The sequence below is a fragment of the Gopherus flavomarginatus genome, chromosome 20 (genome assembly GCF_025201925.1).
Source record: "Gopherus flavomarginatus isolate rGopFla2 chromosome 20, rGopFla2.mat.asm, whole genome shotgun sequence".
Lineage (NCBI taxonomy): Eukaryota > Metazoa > Chordata > Testudines > Testudinidae > Gopherus > Gopherus flavomarginatus.
The window spans coordinates 21,024,473-21,043,058 of record NC_066636.1 but is presented as its reverse complement, the minus strand read 5'-3'; the positions used below and the strand labels follow the sequence as shown (position 1 = coordinate 21,043,058).

General features: G+C 51.1%; 2 protein-coding genes across 2 annotated transcripts; both read left to right on the top strand.

The window, feature by feature from the left end:
* The first annotated feature begins 240 nt into the window (after nt 1-240).
* On the top strand, nt 241-5,702 carry PMF1 (polyamine modulated factor 1). The gene is made up of 5 exons (XM_050930925.1): nt 241-416; nt 1,871-1,976; nt 2,802-2,902; nt 3,668-3,863; nt 4,845-5,702. Exons 1-5 carry the CDS (start codon nt 256-258, stop codon nt 4,896-4,898), a joined length of 618 nt encoding a protein of 205 aa, XP_050786882.1. The 5' UTR covers nt 241-255; the 3' UTR covers nt 4,899-5,702.
* A 4,876-nt stretch (nt 5,703-10,578) lies between these two features.
* On the top strand, nt 10,579-13,823 carry BGLAP (bone gamma-carboxyglutamate protein). The gene is made up of 4 exons (XM_050931053.1): nt 10,579-11,121; nt 11,657-11,701; nt 12,175-12,241; nt 13,252-13,823. Exons 1-4 carry the CDS (start codon nt 10,914-10,916, stop codon nt 13,379-13,381), a joined length of 450 nt encoding a protein of 149 aa, XP_050787010.1. The 5' UTR covers nt 10,579-10,913; the 3' UTR covers nt 13,382-13,823.
* The last annotated feature ends 4,763 nt before the right edge of the window (nt 13,824-18,586 follow it).

Below are 18,586 nucleotides of genomic sequence, written 5' to 3'. Positions count from 1 at the left end.
GGACTGTGCGTGGAGAAGCAGCTCCTGGGCAGTGGCTGGAGGACTGGCTCGCTGAGCATCTGTCAGGAGAAGAGGCAGCTGCGGAGGAGGACCAAGGAACCCAACCAGCCCACGTGGTGCTGTCTATTACGGGGCGTGGCCTTCTCTCCCGATAGACACACGATTTGACCAATAGGAACAACGCTGCCGCCTCAGCCAATCGGAGAAGCGGGGGCGGGACTATCCGAGCGCTTGAAGATTTCTTGGCGGTTCAAGATGGCGGCGGCAGCGGGCGGCGAGGGCCCGGCGCGGGTGGAGGGCGAGGGGGCCCCTGGTGGCTTCTCTTCCCTGCCAGCCCAGGAGGAAGAGCCGGGCCGCGGGCAGCTCTTCAACACCGTGGTGGACGCTTTCCTGGAGAAACTAGTGGCCGCTGGCAGGTGAGGGGACAACATCTCGCGAGAACGGGGGGGGGTCGAGCTGGAAGTCTCGCGAGAGGTGAGAAAGGGGCGGGGAGAGTCTCGCGAGACTTAGGAGGAAATCACGCGAGACTTGTGGATTGGTCTCTACAATTGGCGAGGTTCTTGTTTCTCTCTCCCATGTGCTGTCAGAGCCCAGTGGCAGAGCTCTGGACACCCTAGTGATGGGCACTTTTACAGCTAGCTGTGCTGCCTTTTGGGGGAAGGGAATCTTGCCTCCAGTCTAGCTCCCTATCTCCATCCGAGCAGTAATGTCAATACACCTGCCCAGCCCCTTCTCTAGTACCTAGTGACTTGCCCCCCACATCCAGTAAAGAACATCGGATCAGATTTTTTTAAAAAATTCTAATTTCAAGCACTAATTATGCAAAGGGCCCAAGTGTTGTGAAACTGTGGGTAAACTGATGCCATGACTGTAATTCGGGGGGGAGGCACTGCCTTACACAAGCAGCATCTGATAACTTTCATACAGCTGTCTTGTATTTCCTTGAAATGTGGGGGCCACCCTAGGTTTTAAGACCTAGCAAAGCAAATACCTGCTCCACTCTGTTCCTGCCACCTCCTTAATAACTCATGGACCAGATGCCCTGTTGTGGGGGAAAAAATCACCACTTGTCTAGATCCTCCCTTCCCAAACACGTTTGTCGGTAAGTGCAGACCAACACCTGTGGCTTCATCCTGTTTCCCTCATCTCCCACAAGATCCTGCCATGGATTCAGCTGCTCACACAACAGTTCTGCCTGGGGAGGAGATTAAACCGACTTCTAGTCTATATCTCTCCAACCCTTTTCCTGGCTGCAGATTCAGCGATAAGTGCAGATGACAGAGAGGGCCCCAGCCTCCCTTTCTTTCTACTTAACCATTCACGGAATCACCCATTCTGTCCTGTCTGTGGCTTACTGTAATAAGAACTAGTTTTACTGTATCTCCTTATACACCAAAGGATTCCAGAGTGCTTTCCTGATTGCAATTGCCATGCACCATCGGTGCAGCTTGACAAAGGGAAATGAAGGAACACCTGTTTGATTTAACCAAATTCTGCCTTTAGTTATACCACTGCAATCCTGCTGATTTCAGAGGGGGTGTGTAGACATCACTGAGTGCAAAATTTGGCCCTTTACAGATGACTGTGAATAGAAATTTAGTTCTGTTCTTTTGAACACAACAAAACCTTTGTCAATTGGTGTTCTTTTGTTAGACCAACCAGTAAACAGATGTGTAAGGATCAGTTGTGCATATGGTTTGTTAACTATGGACAATTTTACAGAATATTTTTTACTTCCATTTTGTTCTCTTCTGACATAAACATGAATCTTCAATCAGGCTTTTACAGTCTTGTAACTCTGTAATTTCCAGTGTATGGTATTTTAAACCACTTGTCTGGTTTGCATTTTTTTCCTCCTTCTTTTGCATAGTTACCAGAGGTTTGCAAACTGCTATCATCGCTTCTATAAACTCCAGCCTGAAATGACCAGAAGTATTTATGATCAGTTTATATCCCAACTGCAAACTTCCATTCAGGTAAGAACAATCAAAGCAGATCTTTGCTTTTATATCTGTATCTTCTTTCCCTTTTTTTTGACGATTTAAACAACAAATACATTTGTGCCCAACAGGTTCAGCAATTAAAACAAGCTTGTTTATATTTAAAGTCGAACTGCAGATGTTTAGCTGAGAATTAAAGACTTGTTTGTAACATCCCAAAAGGTCTATGGGGAAATATAATACTTTGGATGTTGCAGCATTTTTCATCCAAAGGTCTTGGAACATTTTACAAATATTATTGAATCAAGCTCATATCAACCCTGTGAGACAGGTGTGTATTACTCATTTTACAGATGGGTAAACTTTTATTGACAAGGCACAGAACAGCTGACTTGCTTCAGATCTAACTCCCAATCACTAGGTGGTGCTCCTGAAACTGCAAAGCTGTGTGCTTCAATGCAGTGTGCTATGATCATTTGTTCCCTCAGATCCTAAGCAAGTTTGCAACGAATATACCCTTCCCTGTCCCGCCTCCTTTTGATGGGTCTTTCCCCAGTGCCTATCTGTACTGATGGGGGAAATTGTCCTGATCCCTGTCCGTTTCATGACTGCCTGCAGAGTTCTGAATAGCTTCCCTGAAAACTGACAAGACTGGGACAACTTTCATTCTTCTGTTGTTTGGGAAAGCTATGAGCAGCTGCAAATGCACTGGAGCTGACTAGAAATTGAGGAAGTACAGTTTCCTGTTTCGAAGGACATCTAGAGGAGAAGGTCCTTGCACCCACAGTGGGAAAGGCCAAGCAGAGAGGTCCATGCATTGTACTTCCATTTTTTTATCGTCCTGGTGGTTTTCCTCTGCAGGAGGAGATTCATGAGATAAAGAAGGAAGGGAATCTTGAGGAGCTCTTTGCCTCGATGGATAGAATTGTGGAGGAAGCAAAGAATCGGGAGGAGCCCGCGTGGTAGGCAGTGCTCTGCTTGGCTTGTTGGAAGTATGGTTGTGCTGCTTTATTGCAGACCTGTTCCTTTGAGTCTTAAAGAGATAAAATTGACCCTTGAGCAGCGCTTTAAGCCCCGTGGAAGTGAAGTGGGGCATAGATCATGGGATGGCTCTCTGGATGGGGTGACTTTCACCCAAAGGTGAATGGCAGAGCGGATTTTTTAAAATCCTACTACTGTATCCGGACAGGAAATTGATTTCCAAAGTGCACCTTCCACTTAATTGCGTCTATCTGAATCTCTGATTCAGTCATCTAGTTGGACTTCTGTCTGTGCTAGAATCACACGTTCTGTGCCATGTCCATAGAGTTGGAGGGGAAGTAAAGTCTTGTGCTGAATGTTACTCTGAACCATGGCTGCTTGGGGTGTCCTGATTGGTGCATAGCCCTTGGGGCACCTTGGGCACTGGTAATGCTCAGGGTCGCATTGTGTTGTCTTTCAAAGGCAGGCTGGATAGTGTTTTCGCCAATAATATATGTAGCTTTTTGTGTTCGAGGGTGGGTATGTGTGTTAATCAAATCTCCTGCTTCAGGGCATCATCTGATTGCATGAGTGTTAAGAAGGATTTCCCCCCCTTCCCCCAACATCATGGCACAGTGAGACCGGTTCATTGTGGGGTGGGTTCGCCTTGCTCTAAATATTACACGTTCCAATTAAAGCACCTAAGTCTAGCACCATGCAAAGGCTGCGCATCCTAGTCCTCAGAACACCATCCCTGTCACTTCCAGGCGTCCCAGTGGGATCCCAGAAGAAGATATTCATAGCGCCATGGTGCCGTACCTCCTGAAGCACCAGACATACCTGCGTAGAGCCCTGAAAGAAAAGGAAGAGGAGAACAGGAAGCTGGCAGAGTCGGTCTTGGCTGGACGGGAGAGAATCTCAGAAATGCAGCAGCAGATACAAAATCGCAAGCAAGCATGGCAGGTAAAATCTCCATTCCAGCGAGCCCCCAAATCAAGGAAACTGACCGAGAGTGTCCCAGTCTCCCCAGTTAGAATAGACAGTGGCTGCACTAGGATGGAAAGTTCCAAGAATGCTAGCTGCAACCGAGCTGCCCTCAACTGCAGAATTTCCTTATGTGCACAAATCCCGAGGCCCCAATCTAGCTTCATTGTGTTGCATCTGTTGCTGCTCTGATTAATTGCATATCAGCTAATTGCATAATGCTGTTAATTGGGACTTCACTGTTAGATGTAGGCAATGTATAATCACGCCTCTTCCATGGAGAGTCGGGAAACCCATCAGATTTTGCTTATTCATGTAACTTTTTTTAACAGCTGTTAGGACATGCAGAAAAAGGGGGAAGATGAGACTGTCCCTGTAATGGCAAGAAGAACGTGGAAAACATCGTCTAGTGTCATATACAGCTGTTCAGACCCCTATGGCCAGACTTTTCACCAGGGCTGCCTTTGCGCCTGCTCTTAGAACCACATTTTCCAAAGAGCTGCCCCAATGGATGTTGAGCTCTTTGGAAATCTGGCCCTTGGTGTCTTAGTGGAAGCAGCTGGATGCTGAGCATTTAAAACAAATTTGGCCCTTATCTAGATACCTAAATGGATGATGAACTCTCTGGAAACATTGGCCCTAAATGTATAACTTCACTCATGTGCATTTGCGGTGGGGTGGGAGTTAGTCCTGCATCTGTGCTCAGAAGCAGAGTGTTTTGCCTAGGGCGGTGTTCGTATGTGTGCAGTTCCTTCCTGTATGTGGCCTTGTTCCTAGACCAATGCATCTGAACAATGCATGAGCTGTATTCTGCCCATGCTGTCAGCACTGTTGCACTGTCCTGTCTCCACGTGTGGAAATGATGCTCCTTTTTGCGTCAGTGCTGCATTTGTTTCCTGAGCAGTGGGATCTGTGGTGGAGAAAGTCTTCACCTTGATTTTTTTTTTTCCTTTTATCCAGGCAATTAGTAAAGAACAGAGAGAACTAATCATGATGTTCCAGGAGCCTGAATGAAGAGGCAGGGGAAGATTTTGCAGGAGTTTCATGTATGGGGTTTATGTTCATCGGTGAAGCCCTGCAGATCTTTTCGGAAGTGGGATTCTCTGTGCATTTACCATTCAATATCCACTCAAATTGTGCTGAAAACTTGACTTGTCAAGAGCTTTTGTGTTCATTTGTCAGACAAAAAGGAGGGAACTGTTTACACCACCTTGTGAAAATCGGGCTTTCTGAAACAGTCATGAGACAGAACTGATCAAAATGCATTGAAATGAGTGACTGCACCAGGGTTTTAGGAGAATCACCAGTAACCCCCGATTCCCAACTAAGCCCAGCAGGAAGGAAAATCCCACACAGGTTTTGAAAGCTGTAGCAGCTCAGTGCATTCATGCTGCGTTCTTTTAAAAGCTTTACCAAACAGAGAACTCTCTTTTTCCAAATGGAAATGAATGTTATACTGATCACTCTTATAACCACTCATGGGATGTCAGGAGTATAATGGAGCCAATCATAGCTGCCTTATGCAGCAAGTAACACACAGCTACATTTGAAAGAAAAAAACAAATACCAAAACTTCAGCTCATGGGGTTTCTGTCAGTGGAACAGTCTGTAGCTGTCAAGGCAAGTGACCATCTCAAGCAGTGAGAGAGATGTTACACCTCCATAGTCTATGAATAACTTGTACATAGTTACTTAGAATGGTGTTTTGACATAATAAAACTTGGTTTTATAATCTTAACACCTACTACTTTTTTTTTCCCCCAAGTGCCTTCGAGCAAGAAAAATAAACATGTACTTAGTAGTATCTGCTCTAACCCATTATTATGTGGTTAATTTCCATCTGTTGTCTTCTTTGCAGAAATTTAACAGGAATGTTTTGCTGAAACAAACACACAGGGTATTCTGGGAGTTTTGTCTTCCAAGAGCCTAGATCCTCTGTTGCAGTGTTGTCATTTAGACCTTTGCAGGTGGGTGTGAAACGCACCATTCTGACTTAGTGCAAAGTGGGCACGAAGCCTTATGAACATGGATCTGCTGAAATGGGTTTTAGCCCACGAAAGCTAATGCCCAAATAAATTTTAGTCTCTGAGGTGCCACAAGGTGCCTTCTTGTTCTTTTTGCCCCCCATTAGCTAGGGACACAGCAGCACATCAGTAAAAAGGGACTTTCCCCAGATTGCACAGAGTTAGTAGAGTGTGAGTAAAATCCAGCTGTGCTGGTGCCCAGTGCCTGTTTGAACCATGGTATCCAAGCTAACAATGAGGTTTAAAACACAGGACTGGGATTCAGGAGATCTGAACTCAGGTCGGGACTCTGCTACATAGCTCCTGTGTAACCGGGGGCAAGTCACTAAGATGCTTTTTTAAATATTACCCTGTCTCTCTGGCCCAGATCCTAACTCCCATTTGTTTCTGTGGGAGTTAGGAGCCTAAATACCTTTCACGATCTGGACTCATCTGCCATCATTCTCCATCCATAAAATGGGGAGAATGATCTGTTTTCTCTCTTTGAACTCTTCAAGGCAGGGCTTATCTCCCTGCGTTACTGTACAGTGAGAGAGAGATGCTGGTTGGGACCCCTACAGGCTGCGATCAGACAAATGACGTTCAGATTAAGTTCGTGACTGATTTCCTAGGCAAGTTCTGGCAGACATCAGGCTTGCTAGTATCTGTGTGTTATGCCCCGACCTAGCAAAGCCTTTTTCTGCCTGATGTTTCTGGGGACTTAAGAATTGACACTTCTAACTAAAAGCAAAAAGGGCAGCTGATCCCTGTGCAGCACCCAACTACTGATGCTGAAAATGGAGACAATGGATTTACTGTACCCAAATGTCAGTTCCTTGAGAGGCGAGTCACAGCCTTGGAGGCTGACCAAATGAAGTATATTTTTCTTCTCCTGTAAACAGCGCTTGCCTTGCTGCATTATAATCTAAACAAACTGGGCCTGCAAACCCCTTGTTCTTGGCTTGGACTTTGTGCACTTGGCCCAAGTGCTCTGTGGTTTATGGCTTTGTTTGACAGCCTCTGTCCGCCTTAAGCTGCCCACAGCATCTTTCTCCCACCTCAAAGTCTAGGGTCCGCCTCCAGACAAAGTGAGGGTTGGAAGTGGTTAGGATCTGGAAGTGGAACGTGGGCCTGAGGGGTGCTGGCGCTTCAAAACAAACTGCTTTCTATTCCAAGCCAGCCATGAACTCAAAGCCCTCTCACTGCAACTGTGCACAGGCTGAGGGGGTGGGTAGTTGGGTTTAAACAGCCCTGCACGTTAGCTCCAGGGGGGATAAGTAAGGAGGTTGATGAGCAAAGAGTTCCTGCTTACTGCAGAACATCACCCTGATTAAGGTCTAAAACATGCCCAAGCCATCTCGCTCCACGCCAGGCCCATCAAAGAGCTTAAAACTAGAACACATCAGCTAAGCCCCATGTCCTAACATGGCCGTGAGAACATCATCCCAGCTGGCCTTATATGCAGGAATTTTTCCAGTCCACACCTTTACCTTCCTTGGCCACGTGTCCCAAGCACATTTCACGCATCTCCCATGCTGCGCACTAGAAATGAGTCAGTAACTGTTCATTTAAGGTGGGATTTTCCAAAAGCACTTACGTGGCTTAGGCCTGGACTGTACAGAAAAACTAGATCGACCAAGCTACGTATGCAGGGCTGTGAAAAACTTCACACCCTTACATGATGTGTTTACGTCAACCTGACCCTGGGTGTAGACATGGCTAGGTTGCTGGAAGAACATATCCGCATTTCCCATTGAAAGGCAGTCTGCTTAATGCAGCATGTTCAGCCCTTCTGTCTGTGCTGAGCTGAGAATTGCCTGAAGCTGTGCAGTTAATCCTCCAGTGAACTGAGGGGGGCTAAGCAGTGCCCTTGGGCCACAATACCAATTTAGCAGTAGGGCTCCAAGCACTTTGCCAAGGCAGGTCGAGATCCCCATTTTACAGATGGGAAAAGTGAGGCACAGAGGGGACTGTGATTCTCCCAAGGTCACCCAGTAGGCCAGTGGCAGAGCTGCAGCTAGAAGCTAGGTCTCCTGGTTCCCTGTACAGATGCTGCTGATCTGGTGCCCCTCTGAAGGCGGTGAAGCCCGCCCTCCGCCCAAACCATAACAGCCCCTCCCTCCCGCCCCTGAGTGAGACGCGATCAGCTAAATGCAGGCATGGGGGAGTGAATGAAAAGGGGCAGAAAGGGGGAGGGCAAAAGCTACAAGGAGAGAGAGACAGAAGTGGACACTAAGCAGATGCTCCCCCCCCCCCGCCCCGGCACACACATTTTGAGACAGTGTTCAGGGAGCTGGTGGGTGCTGGCACCCTGGGCCTCTGCCTGGTGCGTCATGAGTGAGTGAGGCACACAGCCCCATGGCCACAGTGCGCCTCTTGCTTGCCTTCTGCGGGGTCTAGAACAGGCCTTGCTGGCCAGTGACCTGCAGTGGGCACTGGAGCAACAGGTGCTGGGTTGGCGGCTGTGAGAACCAGCGTGCTCCATCTGCAGAAGTGCAGCAGGGCAAGCTCTCCCTAGACCCGTGTGCTCCAACCCTACCTACCCGGGCTAAGCCGGTCTCCCTGGGTCCTCCAGTCCTGGGCCTGGCCACTGAGGCCAGGCTGTGCCAATTGCAACTCTCGTGCAGGAGGACAGTTTGGTCCCTGCAGCTGCTCCTCAGCCTTGCTGCTAGGGGCACCATGGCCCCTGCATGGGGAACGTGGCATAGAGCCGCTTGCCCGCTTTTGCATTGAAAGGGCTCAACCAGAGACTGGGGTGAGCGAGGGTTGATCGGCACTGCGCCGTGTTTCCTCTCCAGGGTTTGGAGGCCATCCCGGGGCTGGAGCTCAGGAAATGAGCTTAAATGACAGGATGCGCCGGGGAAGGAACGGGCACCAAATTGCAAGGCAAAAAAATTACATCTTAAGAGCCCTGGACATGCATGAAGAGGAAACCCCCGCTGGGCCGTGGCAGAAAACATCCGCAGCGCGGCAGCAATTACAGGCCGCAAGCGCGTCACCTAGCAGGGGCCTCTGCTGCCGAGCCTGTCCCCAAGAGCTCCAGGTCAGCGCTGCCTCGTGTTCAGTGGGGAAGCTCCCGAGTCTCACCTGTGACCGAGGGAGAGCGGACGCAGGTGCGGTTGCCTAAGGTCAGCGCTCAACCCCCGTGCTGTACAGAAATGGAGCTGCTAAGCTGGGGCTACGTGTGTGTCTGGACTCAGGCCCTCTCTGGCCATATAAGTGGCTGACAGAAACCAGCCTATTTAGAGAAAATGCTGCGACTCGCATCCAGCTCCCCACTGAGCCAGGCCCTGCTTCCAGAGCAGCGGGCGAGGGAGATGCAGAGGCAGCATACAGGTGGGGAAACTGAGGCAGGGGACTATGCTATGGCCAAGGTCACCTGAACAAGCCAGACCCCAGCTCACTGACATCGCAGCCCAATATTGTCTCTCTCTCTCACAGACAAAAATCCTGAGATTGGCTTAAAAACTAACCTACTTGAGGTTCTTTTTTTTTTTTTTTTTTGCTTTCACCTGTTTGAAGGCAGCAGTCGTGGTCACAACAAGCGTTAGTATCTCAGTTCCAAGCTTTTCTCCAACACCATAAAGGTGAGAAACTGCTTGTATGGTTAAAAAAAGGCAGGCTGTGCTTGGCACATAACTAGGTGACACCAAGCGCTGGCCCTTTAAGACAACGCCAACTATCGTGAGCTTGGTGATAGAAAAAAAAATCTCAGCAACTGGCAACACTGCATTAGTTTTGTTATATCTGCCTGGGCTGTGCATAGTCCCCTGGATGAGGAGCCCGAGTGAGGGGAAAGTTATTTGCTCCCAGTAATCTGTGCCAGTTCTTGGGTTTCCTGGCTGCTAGGCCTCTGCGCAGCCGGCTGTCTGGGTGCTCAGTGAGCAGCGACAAAGCAGTGCAAGCCGTGCAATCTATACAAAGAGCGCTTTTCACCAAGCCATTGGTTGGACCTCAGCGTTAAGTAGATGTTAATAGAAGACACAGGTCTCACGCTTCATCTGCAGTGTGCAGAGTGTGGGTGGGGTGGGAAAGGTGGCACCAAACCACCTTCCTCCTCCCCAGCTCTTGGAGCTAAACAAGTTCCCCCACTGTAGTTTAGAGCACCCTCGGGACTGCTCTAAGTCATGGGTGCTCAGTGAGTGGGGGAGGGGCTCACAAAGAGCAAGCAGCTGGGCCTGGTCCCCCTGCTGGGGTCTCAAGATGGAAATGGTGTCACACTTCAACCTCTCTAACCACTCAGTGACAGACTTGGAGGTGGCAATTTTGCAACAAAAAAACTTCAAAAGCAGACTCCAAAGAGAGACTGCTGAACTCGAATTAATATGCAAATTAGATAAACTAACTCAGGCTTAAACAGAGACTGGGAATGGTTGGGTCATTACACTAATTGAATCTATTTCCCTATGTTAAGTTCTCCTCACAACATCTATGGGTCATCTTAATTATCACTTCAAAAGTTTTTTTGTTTTCTCCTGCTGATGATAGCTTATCTCAATTGATTAGCATACTCCCACCTTTTCATGTTCTCTGTATGTATAACTGAGAGGAGATTAGTCTGTGTGTTCCATTCTATGCATCCGAAGAAGTGAGCTGTAGCTCACAAAAGCTCATGCTGAAATAAATTTGTTAGTCTCTAAGGTGCCACCAGTACTCCTGTTCTTTTTGCGGATACAGACTAACACGGCTGCTACTCTGAAACCTATCGTTATGACAGGATCCTAATGTCCCCCCACCTCCAAATACCCTTGCACTTTAAGATGGTTGGGAGCTAGCACCGAGCATCATGGCTCCAGCCTGTCTCTGCATTTGACAATGCTCCCAAGCCTCTCCCCGGTTCTTCCCCTGCAGCCCACACGGGTCCCATTGGCTCTGAGAACGCAGGGTTGTTTTCCACCTCAGGGGTGCCTGAAACCACAATTGCCGTCTGGGTTTGGCAGCCTTGCGCTCAGACGGATGGGCTCCAAATAGATCTGGCAGGAGAGCCAGGCCCCTCCCCGCCTGTGGTCGAAGCCGGAGGGGCAGGATGAGCAGGGATGTGGCCCTTTATCCAGACAGACCAGGGCTAGCAGCAGGGTATAAATGGTGGCCTGTGAGCCACAGGCTACAACAGGCATCAGCAGAGCATCCTACAAGAGCTAGACAGGAGCAACCAGAGAAACCAGCTGCCACCATGAAGACCCTCACCCTGGTGACTTTGCTGGCACTGGTGACCCTGTGCCTGTGCCGTAGAGGTAAGACGGGGACAGGGGGCTGCTAGATGCGTTAACCGGGCACTTTCTACCAGCAGGCTGCTACTCTGCTGATTCTCTCTGTGACTGACGTTAGTGGAGCTGCTTAAAATCTCAGCCCTCCCATTCCCTGGTACAGGAGCACACATAGGAGATTGGGGCTGGGGGCATGCTGGCATCTCATTCGCTGTGTAACGACAGAGCAAATCACTCTGCTGCCTTTTGCCTCAGTTTCCCCATTTGTGCCAGGGGAATGACTAGGCTGCTCTAGCTGGCTGGGGGGAATTCATGTCAATCAGGGACTTGGCGAGTTTTGCTTCCAGGAACAATAGATTCGCAAAGCATCATGCATGGGGGGCACTAGCAAGAGGCCCGCTCCAAACCCAGCAGCTGTTTGGCATTTCCTCCCCGCTGAGCTCTGTCACCTTTACCATCCCGCGCTATCCAGCCAGCTCTGCACAACCCCGGCAGGAGACGGGCAGCTCACTGGGGAAGGGGGCGTATGGTTTCTGATCCCATCTCTCTTGGTGCCTTGCAGGCTCAGATCATTCCAACAGCGCTAACGACTCGCCCAGCTCTGAAGGTGAGGTCCGGCCCTGCGTGTGAGCCAGCTTTGCTGCCTGCCATTCAGGGAGACTTCACGGACACCCTGGCCCCTGGCTAAATGCAAGAGCCCTGCTCTAGTCAGTGTGCACATGGGTGTAGAGCAGGGGACCGAGAGTCTGGACTCCTGGGTTCTCTTCCCAGCTCAGTTTGTGGAAGAGGGGGGTCCAGTGGCTAGAGCAGAGGGGACAGGGACTCAGGACTCCTGGGTTCCTTTCCCAGCTCAGGGTGGGAAGCGGGGTCCAGGCAAGGGACACAGGACGCCTGGGTGCTAATTCTGGCCCTAGGATAACCAGGGCAGAGGATTTGTCCTGTTCTACAGAGCCGCAGCTGCTCTGTGGCTGGGATCTCCACCTAAGCCGTGCAGGGCAGCTACCGGGCAGTCCCGTTACGGCAATGCTGAGCCTTCTGGAGCAATTCTCCTCACGCCTCCTTTACTTTCCGCCCTTGCAGCATTCGTCTCCAAACAGGACAGCGCCGAGGTGGTGAGGAGACACAAACGGAACTACGTCTACAGCAGGTGAGGCCCACGGGCGTGTGCTCAACCCCCAGCCTGCTGCTGGCACTGGGGTCCCCTTCCAAAGGCAGCAGTGGGGTGGGGGGGTGTTGACAGGCTCAGCCCAGCTGAAGTTCTCACCAGGCCCCCATTACCATAGGAACCCTACAGTCCTTCACTGATTCATCCTCCCTGGTGCACCCAGACCGTCCTGTTCTCAATGTCGGCCCCTACGGCTGAAATACTTTGCTCTAAACTGGGGGGCTAGCTGGGAGGGGTGGCCTGTGAGACTCCCAACACCCCTGGATCCATCCCCAGCCTCAAAGGGCTCAAGGCATCTCACTCCCTACTCAGGAGCTGGGCCTAAGTGACTTGCCAATGGTCACACAGGGAGGCTGTAGCAAAGCAGAGAACGGAACCCCTCTCCCCTAAGGTCCAGGCAAGCGCGCTAACCACTAGGCAAGCGTTCCTGTACCTGGGGCTTGTCTGTTATCAGCCAAAGCCCCTCTGGAGGCGACAGCAGCAGGCCCAGCACTCTGGGGCATGGAGCTATTGCCACTACGGGCTACTGTGGTATAGTTAGTACAATAAACCAGACTGCAGCCCTGGCTGCTTTTTGGACATAAAAAATTCCAGGCTGTTTTTCCGGCAGGGCCCAGGAGCCCTGCTCACATCCTGGTAACGCCCAGGCATCGCTCTGCTTTAAAGTCGTCCTCATTAGAACTGGATCCGTGAATTCCTCACTCCCTGCCCTAAAGTGCAGCCTAGCATTGCTGCTGCTTTCACCCCAGAGGTGGCTGCATGTCAGCCCCAGAGAACTCAATCCTGTGCATCATTCTCAAGGGCTGTTTGGGGTGGAACACGGCAGCTGTTTAACAGCCCCCAGGATTAAAAGCAGCCACGTTCCACCCCAGAGGTGGGTGCGGTCCCAAGGCAGGTGCACTGATCCTTGCATGTTGGCTGATTATACATCAGCCCCCTAAAGCCCTTGGAGAACTTTCTATCAATCATTAACCCACCTTGTTCACACGCAGCTTCTATGATCTCATCCATGACCCTCTGGAGGGCAAGCGTGAGATCTGCGAGCTCAACCCCGACTGCGACGAGTTGGCTGATCACATTGGCTTCCAGGAGGCTTACAGACGATACTATGGGCCAGTCTAGAGCTTCCTGGCCCAGAGATCCACCCGAGTCAATCACAGGGGAGAGAGAGAAAGAGCACAGCAGGGAGCAGAGAGATCTTCTGCCCCAGGCTGATGTTTGTAACTGTGTGTTAAATGTACAAGCTTTATGTTGCCTAAGCTGCCAGGCCAGCCCTGCTCCTTGTACTGAGCCCAGAGCACTTGCACGTGTATCTAACACGCCATACTGGCTGTTTCCTTTACAGGCCAGGTGCATAGTGCTATTTGTATGCTATGGAATGTTTCTTTAATGATGTCTGAGAAAATAAACGTGAGGACCAGTGCTGCTGTCTGAGTTATTGGGCTGAACGAGGACAAGAGGGATGGGCCAGCGGATTGGGGTGCTATGGTGGAACTTGGGAGCCCGGCGTTCAATTGCCAGCTCTGTGCAACCCCTTTGTGCCTCAGTTTCCCCATCTTTAAAATGAGGACCATAACACTGCTCTACGTCACAGTGCTGAAACTGCTCGAGTGAGGCACTCATACTAAGGGATTAGCTCGCTTGCCTTGTGAACATATGCGATAGTGCCCGGGACCCTGGCTGAACACCCAACAAAAAGACTCTAACGGGTTCAGGGCCAGGATAAACTAAGCGCGATCTGCAAAGCAGAACCGGGGACCTGCCTCTGGGCTCAGAGACCTCAGCTAGAGCAGCCAGGCTAATGGGAAAACAGCCCGAGCAAGGCAGTGGCCATGGCAGGCTATTCCATAGGTAAGAAGCTGACGCTCAACTTTACAGAGTTGGTGGCTCGTGTCCCCTCCTGCTCCTTACTCTCCCCCACACCTTTGCTTCCTTTGTTTGGGCACAGAGGTGAGCTTAGCCCGCCACCACCCCAGCTCCCTGCAGGGTTCTATGTTCCAGCCCCCCAGCTTCTGCCGAGGGTGGCGCTCAGTGTACGTCACTGATCTTGATATGGTGACCAGACAGCAAGTGTGAAAAATAGGGATGGAGGTGGGGGGTAATAGGAGCCTATGTAAGAAAAAGACCCAAAAACCAGGACTGTCCCTATAAAATCAGGACATCTGGTCACCCTAGACCCTGATGGATTCAACCTCCTGGCTTCCCCAGAGAGTCCAGTAGGGCAAGGCTTTCAAAACCTGAGAAAACCACCTGCAGCAGAGGTGGTCACAGAACTCGGGCGTCCTGATTCCCAGCCCTTCCTGCTCCGATCAGAGAATCACGCTCCCTGGCAGAGCCGGGAATCAAAGCCAGGAGGCCCAGTTTCCAGTCCCCTCTTCTTGAGCTTAGGTGAGAGGAATGAAAGGAATGTAACAGAAGTCACCGCTGCTTTCAAGGCACTGCTGGCTGGGGAAAGGAGTGTTAACAGACAAAACAGCTTCGAAGCTAAGATTTGTGGTATTCGAGGGAATTGACTGGCCCTTCCTCTTTGAGGCAAGCAGCCAGGCTCCTCTCACGCGCGCTGACCCCTCAGAGAGGGAAAACGACACCACGAACAAACCAGTTTTTGTTCCAGAGTTTATTCCAGTTTTGATTTAAAGCTGTTTATGCCACACACACGCAGGCCACTAAAAACCAAGCACCCCCCAGAGCGGACACAGCACAGCACAGTCAATCCAAGGGGCTGTCCTGGACCGACGGACACAGAGACAGGCAGGTTTGCTCCCTGCCCAACGGCGGGAATATTAATAATCCATCTCAGCAGCAGCTCTCAACCCACTAATTGACAAAGGACAGCAGCAGCTAACTTCCAACAGCCAGCGTGTCCCCTCGAGTGGGGTGGAAATTCATGCAACCTTATCGCCCCGTAAGTGCCACTCAAACCTCGTTGAAAGATAGAAATGGAGACGCTGCAGATCAATCCCTTCAGGCCTAGAACCGGGAGGGGGGGGGGCAGCTCCCTACGCCACATTCCCCACCCGATTTCCTTGGGAGACTGTCCCACAGCACAGAGGAATTGGGTTGGAAGCCTTTAAATAGGGTGTGGGCCTTCTAATTCAGAAGCCAACAGCAGCAGCGTAAGTAGGCCTGGCATGTTTGCATAGAGACAGTGATGGTGCGTTCCCCAGGGGTTTAAACATAACCTTATGTAGCGAACAAAGAAACAAGCCGGTGTCCCTGGAAGGCCCGTGAGAGGGCTTGCAACCTATTTAAAGGGATGCCAACCCATTCCCAGACACCACACCCAGCAGTCACTGTCAAAGCTGGTCCTGATATTTACACATCTGGGTCTGATCACATCAGCCAGCTTCTGTCCTCTGGCCCAGGTCTTTCGTTCAGGGTTAGTTGCGTACGTTATGCCCAGGAAGTACATGGAATATAAATCTAAGTCAATGGGAGTGGGTATTTCCTAGACGCTGGCTCAAATCTTTCCCTTCCAAAGACGGGTTTCAATTGGGGGCTTCCTTCCCCAAATCAACAGGCCAGAACTAACACCCCCACCACCGCTACCTACAATAAATAGGGAGAAAAATACAGAACGCATTGGGATCTAATGAGTTCTCACTTTCAGCACGTTAGAAAATAGCAAAGAAGTTGCTTTAGGAAACACAGACTCAGCCCCATAAAATGCAGGAGGACGGAGAAGACGACAGCTCCGGGTTGTCTAATACCCGCCCTTATAAAGCGCTTTCCATCCATGGGTCTCAAAGCCCTTTCTAAAGTAGGCTGACAGCTATTATCACCATTTTATCAATGGGGAAACTGAGGCACAAGCAGGCCTGCCTTCTCTTGGGTCACGTGCTGAGCCACATAAAGAGCCCAGCTCTCCTGATTCCCCATCCACAGCTTTATCTCCTAGGCCACACGGCCAAGCGGTTCTCCAGTCTTGAGTTTAAAAGCAGAACCTCCGGCGAGATCCCGGCGAGTGCAGAGTGATCTCAGAAAGGAGCCGTTCGTTCTACTCCACAGAAAAACCTCCCGCTAGTCCCGATCCCGGGTAGGGGTGAATAATCCTTAGCTACGGGGGCTTCAGGATCGGGGCCTCTAACACAGAGGCATAACTACACCTGGGGCTATGAGCTTCACATATCAACGCACGGCCCCGCACTTGGGCCATTCCTTCTGCAGAGGCACAGAGCAATGCAGCCTCGTGCCACAGCGAGTCAGCAACAGCACCATCAAGGGACTAGAACAGGAGACTCCTGACCCCTCCCCAGATCTCCTGCTCTGACCACTAGATCTCATTCTCACCTGGCGCTGGAACGACGACAACCTCCTGCCGGATGGATGGACAGTCAGACCGACCCACGCCCACAGTGTTCCAGATCTAACCCCCAGATAATCACTTCCCTGAATTCAGGTGGCGAGGGGACAGCCAGCTGGTCCAACTGATTCTACACCATGAAGGCTGCTCTGGTGCCGACCTGCAGGGCAGCTAAATCAAGGCCTCCTCCTCTGTGAGAAAGAGCAGCAGAGCTCACTGTACAGATCGTTGTGTCTGTTGCTCTTGCTGGCAGGATTCTAGCTACAGAGAAAGAAGGGGGGAAAAAGCTAATCTGACAAGCAGGTGCGTGTCTTGGGAGCCAGTCTACACATGGGTGAACAGCAAGAGCGTAGCAGAATCGCAGGCAGCCCCTTGCAGCACACAAGATCGTTACGGCTGTAAATCTACCCCCCGCTACACTGGCTTTGTGCAGACATTTGCCTGTATTCCAGGTGCTCCCGAGGAAGACAGGATAACCAGAGAGGGACCTGGGTTCTTTAAGAGGCAAAGGTGAATTGTTACAGCAGTAGAAAATGCCGGGGCACCAAACTATGACCTGTGCCCCGTTCTCAGCGGGTGTTCATCAGCAGAACTCCGCGGCAGTCAATGGAGCGATGCTAGTTACCAGCTGAGGATCGAGTCCAGCCTCTTGGTAAACGGAGGCTGATCTAGGACAGAAGGCACCAAGGCTTCTCCAAACATAACCTGGATTGCAGGGGTGGGAGGACGACATGCTGCCTGTCATTGAAACAGACAATCACCCCTCGTTCCCAGGAGAATACAGGTCTAGATGCACCGAGGGGCGAATCTGATACAGGTACGAGGACTGGGCTACAAGACTAGGCTGAGGTCCAATCTACTGAGAATGGTGTGGCCACGGGTCAGTAACTGCAGGGGAGCCTCGCAAAAATGATTAGTGTGAAAAAAGGCGACCACCAGCTGAGCCAAGGAGGGGAAGGAACAAGACAGTACAGACACTCTGCTGAGACCCAGGGTGTCTGCATCCATCTTCTGGACCGGGCGTCACGGCTAAGCCACTTGGGCTGATCCGGCACGGCAGCTGGGAGCAGTCTGGATCACAAAGAACCCAGTGCCCGCGGGGAGCCTGGCCAGCCCCGTGGAGCAGCTTTCATTTGTTGGGAAATTGATCCGTTGGTCGGTGGGTGGAGAAAAATGAGGTCCAATAGCTGCCATCAGCAAATACCTGCTCCGACCTGCTAGGGGCCTGGCGCAGCCCCGCCGCTGGGAGTTCCAGGCTAGTCGGCCTTCTACACAGGCCAGTGTGTGCGCACACATCCTGCACAGGCAAAGCTCTCATTGATTCCAGAGTGCAGGATTCCTACAGCAGAGAGACTGACGCATGGTCTGTGCAGCACTGGCTCGGCTGAAGTCAATGGGAGTTTGGCCCCTGGTTTCTCAGGTGGTCAGGATCCCACCCCCGCTCGCTGGAGAGCCAAGATCAGTTGCTGGGTTCTTTAGAGGCAGCATGGAGGGAGGCAACGAATCAAATTCAGACCTATTCGAGCAGCTGAACCTCCAGTGATTTCAGCACAGGACCCTAATCTAGTGCAGAGAATGGAGGTGCAGGGAACACCAACAGGTGCCTCCTCAAAGAGGGGAACAGAGTCCAGGAGAGTCCCCAAAGAAGCCAAGCCCTCAGGGGTGTGTTCTTTTCACTTAACGAGGTCTTCTCACCTGCCTTTTTAATTAGCCTTTGATATTAGCGCCTGCAAACAGAAGGACATAAGCACCATGCAAGGATGTTAAAGCATCTTAAGCTCTGATTCTACGTTGCGCCCCTCCCCCTCCTCCTGCCGTCCCTTGCGCTAGTGAAAAACCGCCACCGTGCTGCTCCGGGAGCGTCTCACGCTCACGCGAGGGCCGGGAGAGGTGTGGAAAATAATCAGGCCTCAAGTTTGGCTATTGCATTCGCTGCCTCGACTAGCTCCTCCTCAGCACCTACCGGGAACCACTTCAAACTACTCCTCTCGCCGGCCTGGCTACGCCACCTTTCTGCCAGCCTA

Coding starts and splice junctions, on each gene's coding strand:
- PMF1 (XM_050930925.1), top strand. CDS start 256: ATGGCGGCGGCAGCGGGCGGCGAGGGCCCGGCGCGGGTGGAGGGCGAG. Junction 417..1,870: donor AAACTAGTGGCCGCTGGCAG/GTGAGGGGACAA, acceptor TCTTTTGCATAG/TTACCAGAGGTTTGCAAACT. Junction 3,864..4,844: donor ATCGCAAGCAAGCATGGCAG/GTAAAATCTCCA, acceptor CCTTTTATCCAG/GCAATTAGTAAAGAACAGAG.
- BGLAP (XM_050931053.1), top strand. CDS start 10,914: ATGAGCAGGGATGTGGCCCTTTATCCAGACAGACCAGGGCTAGCAGCA. Junction 11,702..12,174: donor CGACTCGCCCAGCTCTGAAG/GTGAGGTCCGGC, acceptor CCGCCCTTGCAG/CATTCGTCTCCAAACAGGAC. Junction 12,242..13,251: donor CGGAACTACGTCTACAGCAG/GTGAGGCCCACG, acceptor GTTCACACGCAG/CTTCTATGATCTCATCCATG.